This window comes from Cuculus canorus, chromosome 5 (assembly GCF_017976375.1).
Source record: "Cuculus canorus isolate bCucCan1 chromosome 5, bCucCan1.pri, whole genome shotgun sequence".
In the NCBI taxonomy this organism is placed as follows: domain Eukaryota; kingdom Metazoa; phylum Chordata; class Aves; order Cuculiformes; family Cuculidae; genus Cuculus; species Cuculus canorus.
The window spans coordinates 54,903,446-54,920,358 of NC_071405.1; the positions used below are offsets into that span (position 1 = coordinate 54,903,446).

The 16,913-nt window shown below is 46.0% G+C and overlaps 1 protein-coding gene across 6 annotated transcripts in view; it reads right to left on the reverse strand.

Moving 5' to 3' along the window:
* Positions 1 to 8,597: 8,597 nt before the first annotated feature.
* Positions 8,598 to 16,913, reverse strand: part of RGS6 (regulator of G protein signaling 6) — a 278,903-nt gene continuing 270,587 nt past the window's right edge. For all 6 annotated transcript variants that reach the window (XM_054067562.1, XM_054067563.1, XM_054067561.1 and 3 more), the window contains one exon: positions 8,598 to 12,946. In XM_054067562.1, the coding sequence (XP_053923537.1) occupies positions 12,896 to 12,946 (51 nt within the window). In that variant the 3' untranslated portion in view covers positions 8,598 to 12,895. The remainder of the gene's footprint in view (positions 12,947 to 16,913) is intronic.

A 16,913-nucleotide genomic window follows, 5' to 3' on the forward strand; every position in this document is an offset into this window, starting at 1 on the left:
TCAACTCTCAGAGAAATTAAGTGCTAGCCAGTGGCAAGAAAATGCAGTTTAATTTATTGTATACCTTTAAAGTGAGTGGTAGGCCTTTTCTATGTACATTAAAACCAGCAACCTTTTAATTATGGATTGGTTATTTCTAGTAGCCTTAAGATACAATTATTAAATTATTATCCATCTGAATGAAAAACCACATGGATGGCAAAGGCTGGAATACAGGCTTGCTGATTTTTGCCCAAACAAGGAAACTCTAACAACTTTCATTAAAGTTTTAGCTGCATAAATACCGTGGGCACTTACCCTGCAGCTGGATACAACTCTGTACATTCCATGTCCAGAGCACAGAGAATGGCACTGACTACAGTTTTTCAGCAAGTAAATAAACAATTGTTTTGGTTTGGCTCTTTTCACACTTCTTCTCTTTAAGGGAACGTTCTGAGTTAGAACTTGACTCTACAAGTTAGGACTTGTAGAGAAATATTTCTGGAAACAGTCAAATTAAAACAAATATCAGAGAAAGGTTGAGCAAACCCTACTGTAACAGTTATATCCATAATTTTGTGAGGCAGAGACAATACTAGATGACCTGCATGTCCAAGCAAAACTCTGTGAATTTCAACTGTCCAATGACAATAGCAATTGTTTTGTGAATGAGCTGCAGATCAAGGTTTTCTCTAGGAATAACTCTCTGGCAAGTAAGTATTTGGCAGGTATATTCAAATAGTGAATAATTTCAGAGATACTGCAAACTACTTGTGGGGAATTTGTTAACACAAGAAGAGATAGACATCTTTGCCCAGGAATGACAGGCTCACAGGGTAATAGAAATTATTGGGCACTACTTCTGCCTGGTATCACAGACCTTGACACTTCTTTGGCACGTGATATTGAAAACAGCCAGATGCAATTTGTTTTTGTTTTTGAATTTACAGTTTAGACCAGGGGGTAATGAAATGCCTCCTGTTGGGAACAAATTTGCCCCTCTGCTTGTCTCACATGCCCACACAGTGTCTGCAGAATGCTTTGAAGTTCCCTGTTAAACCTCAAAGCAGCCTGGCTGTGTGGTGTAAGCCCCACTAGGCCCTAGATGGAGGTCTGTCGCACAGTATGTGACCTCTCACAATGTGGCTGGGACAGGGACAGGTTGTCTTCAGCATCTTTGATGTTAGCACTTTGTGCTCTGCCTGCGTGTTCAAGCTTCCCATCATCACTGTTGTGTAGTGGCGATAAGCCTAGTATGGTCCCCTCCGTGACAATCATAAATTGCGTTCCTGATACAAGGGCTATCTTAAAGAAACGATCCTATATTCCAGGCCATTATCCAAACACTCTGGAGAAGCAGGAGGTGATGGCCAAGATTTACATACACAGTAGCTCAGCAGTCTCAGGGGATCTGAGATGGTGAGAGGGCAGCAGGCCAAGAAGATAAAAGGACTTTCTGAGTCACCGGCCCATCAACTGGGTCCTTGCCTTCAAGGTAGGGAACAGAGAGAGTAGGAAGGGAGATTGCTGGGAACTCTTTCTCAACCTCCTCTTCCCTGGAGATCTTCCATCAGTCTAAGAGGAATGCCTTCTTTTGTCCTGCGGAGATGCCAATTGAACCAGGTCAAACTCTAGTCTCTCTGCCGCACATATTGCCAGAAAAGACCCCATTGCTGTGGGTGCTCCCATGGTCTTTCAGGGGAACAAGAGAATCGGATCATTTCAAGTGTGCTTTCACACAAATGCTCATCTGGGATGAGTCACCAAGAGCAGGCTGGTAATCTCAGCAACTCCCATGCCTGGCTGCAGTGCCAGTACAGCATTGAGGGGAGCACATACTATCTGCAGATAAAAGCATCTCCAGGGTATACTATTGGAAAAAACACATTTGCCTTATTTTATGGGGAACTTGTGTGTAGAAAGCCTTACTTGACTGTGGAAATATCTGCTTGAATATATCTATGTATTGAGCAAGTGTTATGGTACAGTGTTGTATAAAGCTTTCTCTAACATGACTGCAGGATGGTTTGTATTAAATTCAAACAAAAAAACCCTGTGGATATGACACAAGCGTGTTCTGTGGAAAAAATATTCCAGGAGTGACCTAGGTGGTTTTAACATATTTTATTGCAACTGTCTTCAAAAAGACCTTCACTTATTGCAGCCAGGTGCATTAGTTTAAGTGAGGACAAATGTACAGGAGTTTGAGAATGTCATGCATGTCAACAACAGAATTATTTTCTAATGCTACAGATATTGCAGTTTTAAAGTCTTTGACGAACTGCTCTTCCTGAGCACAACTTCCTGGACTGGGCACAACCACTGATTCCTCGTGCAGTACTGGGCACAACCCCTTTCTGATGGGAGTCAGCTTCCATTTACAGCTACTGTGGCAGAATTGAAAATGTGCCCAACAGGAAAGCTGGAGCGAGTTTAGCATTGACTCTGTCTCCCATTGGCACTCTTGCAAGGGTAAATTTACGACTGAAATTCCAAATTTGGCAAGAAAAGAAGGAACTGTTTTCCTGGCAGCCCTCCATAGGTACTCAGGAGAGTGGATGGGGGTGGTAGCCACAGAACAGATGGCAGTGTGGGATGAAGGTAGGTAAAGCAGTCAAAGATGTGTAATAAATAGATTTAACAAATATGTTACACCACAACATGTGTGACACATGCATGTAGTTTGCCACAAAGAGCACAATGCCAGGCTGATACCTTACTTAGGCAAATGACTGTGTAATTGTGCCGTATGGATGAGTACAGTCCTTCTGTCTTCACATTATTATTTTTTTTCCTGAGTGATCTTTTAAAGAATAAGAAAGGCAGCAATGTTGATAACAATCTTTAGGAAACTGGTATATGATTAGAGCCTCAGCAGTTATAGTTTGAGATGAGGATAAGGCTGAAAAGAGACATGATAGTCCACAAATATCTGCACTGTGTCACCATGTAGAGTGCATGTTGATGCCAAGTACAATAAATTAAAGACAATGAAAAAAATACATTAAGAAAAATTCTACAGTGCTGAACACCTTTGCTAGTTGTGGCCTACAGATGGCTCTCACTGTTTTTAAATCCACTCAGCGATGGCTTTTTGTGTTGCACATCAGACATTTGCTTTTTTCCCTCTCAGTAAGAGTGCTTCAAATATGGAGAAACGTGTTCCTGAGGGCATCTGCTAAGGTCCCATCCCTGGAGGTTTCAAGGGTGTCCTAGATAAAGCAACCTTGGTGAATATTCAGTAGGCAAAATCCTGCTGATTACAGGGAGCAATTCAAGATGAGCTGCCAGACCTTTTATTATCTATGACTCCATGACTATTGGGAGTGAAGGGAGTGCTTGCACAAAAGCCTTTGCTGGCTTTATTTATGCCAATGCTGCTTCCAGGAAGGGGGAAATCCATCATGTCAGAGATGAATGCAGACACAGAGCTTTCTCTTTAGCCCCTCTCTCCTTTCGGACTGTCCTTTCATCTGACATGGAGACTGTGGTGCTCTGAGTATACTCTGCAACTTGATTTGCTTAGGCTCCCCAGAAACAAAGAGTCCATGAGGGCAGGAATGCCTTATTATAGTACCTTGACTGTTTGCTGGAAACTGCTCGCTTGGTTAGAAAAGAAAGTCAGGGAGGAAAGGCCAAGTCCCACAAGAGTGGGCTGTAGTGATGGCCTGACAGCCAGGCAGGGAGCCAAGAGAAGGAAGCTGATCCAGATCCCTTCACCTGCAGTCAGGGCACGTCATTCTTGTGACTCACTAGGGACCTCAAAGCCTTGGAAGATGGGTCATACCCAAACCACTGTTACAGTGATGCAAAATTACCACTATTTTCATCAGGTCAATAACAACTAGGGTGAGAAAGAGAAAGCCGATACAAGTAATTTCATTTCCTATTTGGTGCAGGTAGCTCTAGCAATGCTCTTGCCATTGTTTCCACATTTTAGAAGCCTGTGGTATGCTGTGCTTCTTTCCATATGGCTCTGACAACTCCCTGATTAAAGGATGTCAGAAGGCAGCTAAGCTCTGCCTGGTTGTGGCTGTGAGGGCTGGTTTACAGAGGAGGAAACAGAGCACAGCAGAGGAGTTCAGCATCACGGCAGAACAGCTCTGTGTCCAGAGGCAGGTCATTACAGGAGGACAGGCATTTTGGGTAGGGTAGATATCTATCCAAAATGCATGACATGCAGAAGCTCAGGAGTTCGGCTACAGGACAGGGCTTGTAGTATGCAAGTGGTCCATAGCAGATGTTCCATCACAGCAAGCACAGAAAGATGGGGTTTTCCCGCATGTGGGATATATGTGTGTACGAGGAGGGCTGGCTGAGGATCCTTTCTGGTACTGGCAAGGCAAGGGTTTTCTAGACCATGGAGAGCTTGAATTGGCCAGACCATGTCACAGAATCCGTCTGTGCCTCAGCATGGAGGATCTAACATCTGGTATCAGCCATCAACTTAGAATCATAGGACCATAGAATAGTTTGGGTTGGAAGGGACCTAGAAGACTATCTAGTTCCAACCCCCATGCCATGGGCAGGGACATCCCAGTAGATCAGGCTGCCCAAGGTGCCACCCAATCTGGCCTTGAACACCTCCAGGGATGCAGCATCCACAACCTCCCTGGGCAACCTGTGCCTGTGCCTCACCACTCTCATGGTGAAGAAATAAGTCTTAGGGAAGGACTTGAGGCCTTCCCTGCTGCCATTTGTATTAACAAATATGCAACTGCACTGACAGACACACATCTAGAAAATGGTGTCAGAGATTTCAGCTGTCCCAGAGCTGACAGAATGGCCAAGCAGTCTCAAACACAGTGTGCTGGCAAAGGCTGCTTGCCAAGGTGCTGTCACTGCCTGAGCTCAGGACGTGCCAGTCCTGCACACAGGCCAAATTGCACTGTGGGGCTGAGATTCAGAGACAGGTGAGTCCAAACCCACATACACATCCACTTCCCTCTGTGTTTGTATTTACAGAGCAGATATAGAGTTCAGTAAGGCTAGCATGTGGCAGCCCTTGACGAGTGTTTCTTTTAGTGAAGAGACTAATTCTTCAGCCAGCTGAAGGAGGGAAATGTCAGTTTGACAACCCCTTCATGAGCTGCATAGACCAGCCTCTCTAAGAAGGGGTCAGAGAGAACAAGAAAGAAGAGTGATGAGGGGGAAAGGCAGCTGAGAACCACAGATGCTGAAGCGATGGGACACAATACAGTCCAGTGTGACAACAGAGTGTGCCGGCAGCATGACACACGGAGGAGCACCGATTCTATAATGAGCAGAGCTGCAGAATGGCTTGAAGGTAAACAAACAAAGCAGTTAAGCCTAGACTGCAGGACAAAGGACTGCACATGGCAACACTTTCAGTCCGATACCTTCATCAACTGGACCCCTGTTTGACACGTGTAAGTGTTCATCTTTAATATCTTGGGAATCAGTTTCCCTGGGCTGTACTGGTCCCTTGCTTCAAAATCAGTAAAAGGTACAAGTTCCATGGAGGCAATAAAACACAGAAAACAGAGATGTCCTGAAGGATGAAAGCATGTAACTCCTTTCAGCTCAGTGGCCTCAGGCTGCCACAGTTGGGCACAGTTTGGGGGGAGGGATGTGTGTCGCAGGAGGTCTGGGAAACCGCATGGTCCTCAGAGCAGGGTCACTGGTCATTGCACCTCTCAGCTCTGCAGCTTCACTTCGCACTGGTGTGCCTGGGCTGATCTTGGTGAAGAGGAGAGCTTGGGCTGCAAACACCTCTCAGCTTTGGCACCTTTCAAACCTTAGAGCTTCAGCCAGCTACAGCTCTCCCCTTCCTGCAAGGCAGCTCACCAAGCTTGCTGATGGGATGCTTTCCTGATTGCGTGGGGGAGCAGAGCCTTTCACAGGATGCTGGTGCCAGGGGAAAGGACGAGGGTTACAGAGGAGAGCATAGCTGACAGCAGCAGAGATGTGGGCTGAGGGGAACCAGGTGGCTTCAACACACTCCAGGCATGACAGAGCTTTCAAACTCGGAGTGAAGCCTTTGTTTTCCATGTGTGCAAAAGCTGGAAGGTGCCCCAGGAAGGGTCATATCCCCCGCAGAGGCAGGAGGTCGGCATAGGCTGTGGCAGCCAGGCCGCTGCTCCCACAGCAGCAACTGAGGCAGTGCCCGCAGCAGGCGCAGCTGCTCCCTAGCACCGGCCAGCTGGCTCCCAGCCCTGCACGCAAGTGTCCATAGTCAAAATCCAGGCAACCTCCATGCCTATGTGAGGCCAAAAATACTCAGCAGCGGTGACACATTCACACTGTGCTGGGAGGGCAGTCAATGGAGAGTTCATGCAAGGGGACGCTTCCCACCTCTGCTGCCCTGGCTTTTACCAGCATACTTTGGAGCAGCACGATAGGATGATACTTCATGTCCCCTGCAGCTCAGATTCACAGATCCTATTTACAGAAGTGAGCCCCCACACCTTTGGGCTTCCTGTGCAATGGACACAATAGACCCCCACTGCCTTCCTTGGGACTTCCCTCCACCTGTCTCCCAGGGCTTGCCCTCTGCTAGCATGGGGACACGGCTCTGGAGAGAAGCAGTGAGCCTCTGGTCCTGGACAAGTCCCCACATACAGAACTTGCTGCCCTGGTCTGGAAGCCTTCAATCACACCATAAGTGTAGAAGGCTGTTCGGGTTTTTTTCCACATAGAGGAAAATTCCACAGTGCCTCATTTTTCTGTGTTTGGTCCCAAATGACCTGTGCAGAGAACAGTGTAGCATTTTAGAGCCCCAGATGCATTTAGGCTAAATGATATGTTGTATAAAAGCAGCATTTGAAATTTTTTTATCTGGTGTGCCTTAATCCACGCGGCATCAAACTCACACTGAATTATGACAAGAATCAGACAACCACGGTGCTGGGCTATGAAGCTGTGCAGCATGAGGGAATGACAGGCATGTAAATGGATATGAGAAAGCTTAACAATGATCCAAAAGGGAACAACCATTCCTGATATTCCAGTCTAGATGAGGTTTTCCTAGTCCACCCATAGAAGCTGGTGCTCAGGGCTGGCTGTTGCCTATTATTTATGGAAAGATGGTATGGTTTAATTCCCCAAAGATGAGAGAGAGAAGCTCAGTTTAGGATCTCTGCTGACAGCTAGCAATATTCCGGGATCAATGCCATTGCCCACAGAGAGTGGTTTCAGGGTATCTTCTGGGTTCCCAGACAGGAGTGCACTGGTAAACCCATTATCGTTGCTGTCAACTCCATGTGGAAGACCTGGGCACTTTTGGGCATCTCAAACAGTATTAGACTCCCTCATGTGCAACTCATTTGAGCCTCAAGCCTACAAATTACTCCCTAAACTCTGCCCACTAACATCCACACTCTGTGAAGGGTGAATCTGCAGTTTCCTGTTGCAAATGCGAGAGGGTACCTACTGACACTTGTGGCAGCAGCCATAAATTCACATGTAAAGGCTTCAAGTAATAGAATTGCTGTGTAAAGACAGCTTTTGAAAAGCTTGTTTCCAAATGCTTAGCAGCAGGATTAGAAGGTTGCAGGCCCTTAGCTGAGAGCTTTGCAGATGCTAGGGGCTGGCAAAGCAAAATCTGTATCACGTGAAAAAGTTGATCAGGTCTGACTCTCTCCTGCTGTGAGATTACTTTTCTCACTACAAAGAATTTCTCCTCACCACTAAGTTCAAAGTACGTATGGGCGTGAAGATAGTGTATTGTTCACCAGCTCACTGTTCTGCTGAGCGGCCACCTTGCTTGTTCTCCATCTCAGGCTATAAACAGTGTCGAGAAGCTGTAAAATTGCTCACAGCTTAAACGACAAAAATCATGATAACCTAGCCCATCTTACCCTACCGTGAGCTCTACTTTAATAATCCTGCTTAATCATTAAACCACAATAAGAGTAAGCCAAGGAGTTTAAGGCAAGAGCCCAGCCAAAGCATATCAGAGACCTGCTCAAAACTTGAACTGAGCACAATCAGCTGCAGACAGAGGAAGCCACATAAAGGGGTAGCAAAGCTGTTGTGCAAAGGGTCAGAGAGATGTGGTAGAAAATTCATATCTGTTGGGACTGGATGAAGGAGCCAGAGCCAGCTGTGAGCTGCTCCTGCTAGTCAGGAGTTTGCAGTAGTGCCCTATTTACATCTTTTTCCCAGGAGATCATCTTGTTATCTAGCACATACACTCCATTCAAGCCTTGCTGTTGACACAGATACTTCGGCTAAACCCTTACGCCTGATGATTATTGAGTATAACAGTGGTTGCTGCGTATTTTCCAGGATGCTTTACCCTTCACTGAAGGGTACAAATACAGCAAATGGACACACCTGTTCTTTGCCCTCTGTGCTGCATATTGTCATACGGCAAACTGGTTTTTTTCTAATGACATTTCATACAGAAGTGAGATTAAATTTAAAAACCAAAAACATGGAAAATCAGGAAGGGAGATAATACAAAAAAAGTAAATATTGAGAAGACACACTGCTTCTGTCGCTCAGCTGGAGACACTGAGAACAGTGCCAGGCCAAGCCCTGCCTATGGATGCATCCAGGACTCACACTGATTCCGGCAGGATTATTCACGTGTGCATGCATGCATGACAGACAGAACAGACTTGAGCCTTATTTCTTTGACTTTTCCAGGATGCTCAGTTTATTTGTGCATTTCAGGAAACAGACCAATACAGTCAGAAGTTCTGTACCCGGGTTCCCCTTCCCCCACCCCAAAACAGAAATAATTGTGGGCTAAAAGCATCGCCTGTGCCAGAAGATGAGAGATCCAAATCTTTTCCAAGGCAAAGGACTCACTGAAATCACTGGTGTTTCACCTGAGTAAGGACTAACTGAAAAAATTTCACCACGATCTGTGGCAATTTGGCTGAAGAAACAATGAGTCTAATTTGTATTTTCGAGCCAAAATAATAGACTGGATGGGGAATACTCTTGCCTCAGCTTCCTTGAAAGTGGGGAGTAATAGGATTGGTATTGCTGAGATCATTCCAGAATTTGGGTTACCAGTCGGAAAACTGACTGATCTTTTGCAGTCTGAAATGGGGCATATTTTGTCTTTATTGTCTCACTACCACCTCTTGCAGGATTTGATTGCAGCATGGAAGCATCCTGATATAACTTTATAGTGCGTCATGTTGTTGTTACTGTAGTAACTTATTACTAGGACACCTTGTGTTATCTTTATTGCTGCAGTACAAATGTGCCACTGTTTGTCCACACATACAGTTATTACTGCTTTATTCCCCAAACTAATTTACTGCAGCATCCTATTGTGTCTTATTGTTGCATTATCAAAATGCTACTTTACTGCAGTGGCCTGTGTTACCTTATTGCTACATTTATCCTGGTATTATTATGTCAGCTTACTGCCACTTTTTATGGCTGCCCTGCTACCGTTTTATTACAGTTCTCTATGGGATCTTAGCACTGAGTTATACTGAGAGTACATTAATCCATTTACTTTAGCCCAATGCTGTCTTCACAGGCTTGTCGAACCTTCGTAGTGCTTGTCCTGGTGTCAGTTTGCCACAATCGCCACAAATACACTGGATACTCTGTTATCCAAATAACAGTGTACAGCCATATTTCACAGCCATAGCGCTGTAAGTATGGGAAGCTTTGTAGCTAACTTGCACAGCATGGACGTCATAAAAGCTTTCCATACTGCCTTGCCTTGAAACAATGCCATTTAGAACAGAAATAGAGGTGGAAAGCTGATTTCCTAACTCATCTTCAGAACGATGAGGTAGTTGGAAGACATGGGACTCTTATAAAGCATCGGATTACTGCTTGCAACTCTCAATGGGATTTTGGTGAGAGTACAAGAGCAGCATCGCCTGTAACAAGCAATGTCATTAAAAAACAATAATTCAAGAATGAGGATCATGTGGAAGTAGTTACATGTTGGTATCATCATATGTGAAGTAAAAGACATGTGAAGAGCAGTTCATATGTGTTTCCAGGAGAAGGCCTTCTCTACTCTCATGTCTATTTTAGAGAAATGTAGTCAGGAAATTAGAAGCAGAGCTTTCTTCTCTCCAGAGAACATGCAGCTCTGTCTGCTCAGATAGCCATTACTGAGCAGATTAGCCTGCATGAGTGTGCATTTAAATGGCAAGCTGTTCAGCAGCCAGGCCCTCTGATGTATGCCTATATGCATGCTTTCAGTGCCTGTAAAAATTCCCTCCATACACTGTTCAAAATCTCATAGGCAAAACACTGCAGAAACCAACACAACTGTCCAGTGGGAACGTAGCAGGAAAGAGCAAGTGGGGCTCTACACTCATAAGGCAGTGGCACATCTCCCAGTTCAAGTCTGGCATTGCTGCTCCCTGCACAGACCATAACCTCAATTCCACCTGTCACGTGTATCCACCAGCATCCTTCAGTCCTGCCCATATGTGCTCCCCTGCTGCAGGACACTAAGGAGTACCTCCATGGAGCTACCCCACCCTTCCCCCAGGAGAAGACCCCCTGGTAAGACCTTGCTGACTCCACTCCTTGCTATACACCAGTTTCATGATTTGTGCGTACATCTCGCTCAGGAATGCTCTGCAGACCAACCTGGGGGTTCACAGGACAGACCTCCTATGGGAAATGCTTCAGCCTAGAGGCTGGGCAGCACTGCCAGTAGAGCAGCTGTTGGTTTACAGAGCTCCAGTAATGCGTGACAATGGTGGGTTTGACACAGATAAAAACGATGTCACCAAGGCTCTGAGAAGAGCCAGTCTTTGCATTTTCCTAGGGATTATGTAAGTGGACACATATGAATGTGCGTGAATGGATAACCAGGCCTACTAAGCAAAGATTACCCAAGGGGACCCTTTGGCCGGGTGGGCAACACGGGACAAATGGCTCCTGCAAGGACAGCTAAGTGACAATTTGGAGGGAACCAAATGTCCTGTTCAGAGGCAGGACAACACATGAATGCACAGGTACAACCATGGTGGTTCTGAAGTCCCGGAACTTGCTTGTGTGTCATGTAAGTGTAGGACAATTTGGTTGGAAGACCTCAGACAACAGGCTGTTTGTGGGAACAGGTATGTGTAAAGAACAAGTATCACCCTCAATATTATAATGTACACGCATGCAGGTGTAGAGGTTCCTACGGACCTTAGGTAAAATACATAATAGCAGTTTTCTGGGGGGAGGGGGAAAAGATGTATCAAGATAAGAAATGTCCTAGGGAGAAAGGAAAGGTCCTGTTTCTGACAGAAACTATGGTGGCCTGATTTTGTGCATATATAGGCCTTAGATAGTAGAATAATACTTGCCTCAGAAGTGAGGATTGTTGATAGTCAGCTGTCTACTTAGCTAGATGGCTTTCCCTATGTAGGAATGCAGACTTGTAGCCATACAGCAATTTCTACCACCTGCACAAAAAGCCAATTTACCTTATCACGAGTGAAGAAGATCAAGAGATATCTATTTTCACATACGCTTGATTTGAATGCCTGCAAAATACTGGAGGTTTTGTGGCACTAAGTCAATTGAGTCTTGAAAATCTGCTGTATAGACTATATACTGTATGTGAATGCAGTCCATTTTCCTATCTGCAGCTAGTGTAAGTGGGTTTTTTAATTAAAGTCACCTCCGTTCTGTTCTCATCCTAACCTCTACACTCCCAACAGTTTGAAACAAGCTACTGGGTCACCTCTTGCATTTGTATTTGTGGACTGTAGGTTGATTGAGTTTTAGTGGAAGCTCATTTCTGCAAGAGGTACGATTTCACTCTTACAATGGTGCTTCTCAGTGGAGTAAGTTATCTGAGCTTTACTTCACAGCTGGATGTGCTGCTGTTCAGGAGGGGTTACCTGGCACCCAGTGCCCTCTGCATTCATACCCTGCTTCCACTGGTCCCATCTCTATCAATTCCCTCCTCACTGTAGATTGAATTTTGACACCTGCCCTTATCAGAGTTGCCTTTCCCTGTATACACGTGAGCAGGTTTTTGCTCTCTGCAATTGGAGTTGGAGTCTCCTCTAAGTGGTTTAATTCTACCTACTTGGAGTAAAGCTTGAACATCCATCATTAAGTATGCAAAACCTTAAATAAATAGAAAATCAAATACAATATAAAACAATTCACTCTTAAATGCCGCATGGTGTGTTTGTGTGTGCACTACACATCTAAAACAGGAGATTTTGAGCATCGGGCAGAGTCTGATCACATTTTCACTAGACGTACATGCAGAGTGATTCCACTAACATCAGAGGATCTGCACCAAGATCAGAGTCCGATTTGATGGGGCAGACACTCAGGTGATGAAAATCACTCACATTCTCCTGACTTCAGCTGAGGATCTGGCCATCATCTCTGGACATGCTACATGCTATGGAAGGACAGCGAGTGATGATCTTCCATACTGTCTTTTTTTTTCTCTCCATTGCTTTAAAGGAGAGACATAGGAAAAAAACCCACAAAGCTAAAGTCAATGAATCTGCAGGAAAAATGCATTTGAGATTTTGTGAAAAGGAGAAGCAACTTCCAGCAGATATTTTATTGGATCCAGACAGCCACAAGAAAGAGAGCAAGTGGAATTGTGGCAGCATCTGTTACAGCCATGTTTCTGCAAGGGAGAGAAGAGATGAAGGAAAAATACTGATCTCTCTCAGCTCTTCTTTCTCCAAGTTGTGGTTAGGTCCATTTCCTTACATACCAAGACAGCAATTCCTTGCCTTGTTGACCTTCTCAGTATGGTGAAAAGAGCTCCTCCAAACCCTGCATGGAAACAAGGTAGCTGCACGGCGTCCTTACAAAGCGGTACAGGTAGGAAAGTGTCGATGTAAACTGTGAAGAGGTGCTCCCCCGGTGTGTGGCTTTCCACCTGCGCTGGCTCAGGCTCTGTCCCCAGTGAGGACCCACTCTCCCCAGAATGCCCCGTCCCCAGCAGCGGTCCCAGGTGTCTCCTCTGCGGGGCAGTGGGCTGAAGCCGTCAGGAGGACTGCATCAGGCCCGTGAGGCGCTTGCTTGCCAGAGACTTTCCCTGGAGGGAGGGACAGACAGACAGACAGAAAAGACCCAGAAGCATGAGTGATGCTGTGGGACAGTTTGGCTGCGAGTGAGGGACAGGGGCCTTCCCCAAGAGCAGGGTGCATGACTGCTCGCCCCAGCCCTGCTGACAGGGAGGTGAGTGAGTGTGTCCCCAGCATTTCAGCTGCCTGCAATTTTGCCCCAGGTGGATGGCTTGGCAAGGAGGGGTTGGGGCTAGTGATGTCCAGGTGACTACTACTCAAGGGGGTCAGTTGTGCCCTGGGACACTCTCTCATGAAGATGTTCCTTTTCTCTGTTACTTCGGAGCTGGTCAAAGCATATCCTGTCCTATGCTCACCTTTACTTGTCTTGCCCCAAATCACCCTGCCAGTGACAGGCCATGGCTCCCATGCAGAGCGCTGCCCCAGGCAGGAAAAGGCTGCAAAACTGAGGCTGCAGTGGAAGCTGGGATGCCCATCCTACAGCCTGTGAATCAATGTCACCTGCACATCACCCATTGGAAACAGATCTAGGGAAAAAAAGTGATTTTAGAAATAGCTTAGCCTGTCCCTGCCCTGCCGCCACTCCACGTTGACCGCTCCTTAGTCTCCTGTCTCCTAGCTTGTTGCTTGCCCACTCCTGCCTGCTCTTCCTGCATTCCCCATATTCTCCTTCAAGACACCACACAGCTATGTGGCTGTGGCACCCTTGTTCACTTGCTGCTGGCCTCCACATCAATTTTCCCACTGACTGGCAGGACTAATGACCAAGGAGTAGGTCACCTGCATGTCTGAATCCCTTCACTTAGGCCATGCAGTGTAAGTGGTTTCATTCAGAGCAAGGGAGGACCTACAGGTGATCTCCTCCATGAGCACACAGTAGGAGGGGTATATCTCCACTGGGGATGCTGATGGCTTTTCAATTACTGATCCAGCAGTGAAAAATTGTTTCAGGTATTGCATCAGTTGCTGTGTTTCTTTGGTTAGCTTTCCTCTTGAAAAATGATGTTTTTCTTCAAAGAAAAAAAGTCTTGGCTGAAATAAACATCCAGGGAATACCAGAATGTTGTGGAATACCGAGCAGATCTTAAACAACCTCCTCTATGTTACTATATTTAGTCAAGATTTCCTTTGCAATAGAAAGTCTTACTGATTGCTGTTTGAAAGAAAGATCCACACAAAGAGCAATAGAAACAGATTATACAGTAAAAATGAGTATGTGCACAATGCAGGAAAACTTGAATGTAAAATTTAGCAGGTAATCTGAAATTAGCCTTGTTTAACAAGTTAAAACTCTAAGAAAAAGACACTTTCCCCCCACTTTGATTTCTAATCTCTTCCCATTTAGGGCTGTAGCACGAGGATGTAAAAGTTACCCACAGAAGCCTTATTTCGTTGTTCAGATGAGTGCCTTCTACCAAATAATTTGCTCAGCTGCACAAACACACAAAGCCCAATCTCGCTGTTTTCTGTATATCAGCAGTTGGCTGCTGGAGGCACTGGTGTAATTTGGATGGTCCTGCCTGGGAAGAGAGGGCCACAGTCATGGTTCTGTGACTCCTCCTTCTCTACAAGGCATTAACACCCGGGTAGAGGCTCAGGAAGGACCAGCTCCCCCACCCCTGAGCTCAGCAGACGTGCCAGTAGTGCTGTTCTTCTCCTTTAGGAAAAGGTGCTTTCTTTCACTATAAATCAAATTCTTGAACATTATTGTTTTTAAATGAACTTCTGGGAAGCTCAGCCTTGTGCCAACCCAGGAGGTGGCCAAGTCTTCTGCAGAGCAACATGGCAGTGCCTAGGGGACTGTAATCGTGGCTGTCATTTTGCTGTCATTTAGGAATACTAGAGAAATAGTGCTAAGGAATTATCAGTTCCTGAATTCTCTTTAGAGGAAGGTAAAAGATATGGATGTTAATTTCTGGAAGAATAACATGGCTGGCTTCAAGAAAAGAACCTGTTAGTTTTCACCTATATTTGGATACTTAGGAAAAAACAAGTAAGCCTTGGGTTTGTATAATAACTATTCAGTCAGACTCCAACTAATCTGCGACAGCCAGTTCCTCTTGTTATCTTCTCGCAGGCAGGCAGCTTGGGGGCATGCCAGCTTCCCACATCAGGGTCCACTAGTGAGGAGCAAGTGCTGTGCCACATACAGCCCCGGATTTTGAAATGAACACATTCAAAGAGGGAAGGGAGAAATGCCAGTGCTAGCTTAGGCACAGGCGGGTGGGGGGCAGCTGACAGAAAGGCTGCCTGGAGAAAGCAGCAGGTTGGAAACGGAGACCATGATCGCAATTGTCACGTAGCAAAACCTCGCTCACAAGCTTCCCAGTGCAACTGCTTCCTGTCACAGGCAAAGGCGGTGGGCTCCATCTGCAGCTCCCCCATATTGTGGGAAAGATGTTAGCCCAGGAACCCAGATCTGCTTGCTGGCTCTGCAGCAAACTTCCCACCCTGCATCTCTGCTGGGATGAGTTCCCAGCACGGAGCCCAACTGTCTGGGAGGATAACTGCATCAGGAAAGTTTGAGGTGCCAAACAGCCTCACGCCTGGGGACACGTAGATGGGTGTGAGAAGCTCTGTTTTAAGACAGTGAGAAGCAGGCAGTGATGTTGTCTGCTCAGCTGTCATATCTACCTCTGTGGTAAGACACATGGTGAAAGGATCCCTAGAATCATACGCAGGGATTAACGCTGCAAAATTTTTGGCTACATGGAGAAGCTCTGGAGTGTAAAAAAGTGCAATGTTCAGCTTTGTTACCAAAGCAGCCCCCAACTACAGGATACTGATGTAGGGGATTTTGTTTAAACCCAACACAGAGACAAGTCTGAGCCTCATAGCATAGGTCTGAGCAATATGAACACCTGCTGGCTGGAGGAGGGTCGGATGCAGGCAATCAGTCTGGGATTCTCCCATCTTAGACATCCCCTTTAAAATAAAAATAAAGAGGATCAGGAAAAAACTGCATTTCATTTAAAAAAAAGTGGTATTTGTTTCCTTTTACTAAAATGCACAAGGGAGTAAACTGTTGCATCGCAGGCAGAAATGCTGGACGTGACCCCACTTGCTCAGGTGCATCAACATGGCTCAGTTGTTTTCACAGAACTGCCGCTGGTTTACACCAGCCAAGCAGCTGGTCCATGGCCATCTCCATTTCTGGTTTAGTCCTCCAGGGCTTCTTAGACACAAAGTCCAGCAGGAGACACAAGAGGCTTGTGCTAGCCAAGTGATATAAGCCATAGCAGGCATGACAGATCCTTTGGGGCAGCAGAGTGGCTCACTTCTCAGCCAGCCAAACTCTCCCTGGGGCCCCCAGCGTGTCCAGCCAAACTCACCCACTCCTGCTTACTGGGAAGGCGTCCATGGCCAAACAGTCCAAGCCAGCATTAGTGTGCCTTAGCACCATCACTTTCCTGTGTCCAGAAAAGAGGTGTCCAGATGATCATGCAAGGGTGGCCCATGTCTGCCTCAAGACAGTTGAGGTGAGATGCACCCCTGTATTTTTCACAATCCTGCGACCCTTTCCTGAGGCTTGCATGGAGTAAGAGCCCACGTCATCCAGGTGAAGGTCTGGTCTGAGAAGCTGGAGGTAGCTAAATCACTTCGTAGTTGGGTGCAATACACGCCAAAAAAGTTCAGGCCCAAGAGGTCATGTTGGGTCTCATCCAACACTTGGATGGGATTCCCTTGGGGAAATCTCTAATGGAGTGAGGAAGTTGCAGATTATTACGACATAGAAGTTTGGCACAAAGAGCACCCAGTTTCTTTAAAAAGGTTCAACCAAGATAAAAGACTTTTTTTCTTCCACAATTCGTTGTTTAGCAGGTGGCTGCCCCCACATTTCTCTCTCCTTTCTCCACTGAAAGAAAATGTCAACAACTGCCTTATCTCCAGGAGAAATTTCATGTAAGCTGCGCTGGCAGGGGATCCGGAAAGCATATGATTTCAACCTCAGCACAGTACAGTGCCTCTTTTACACAA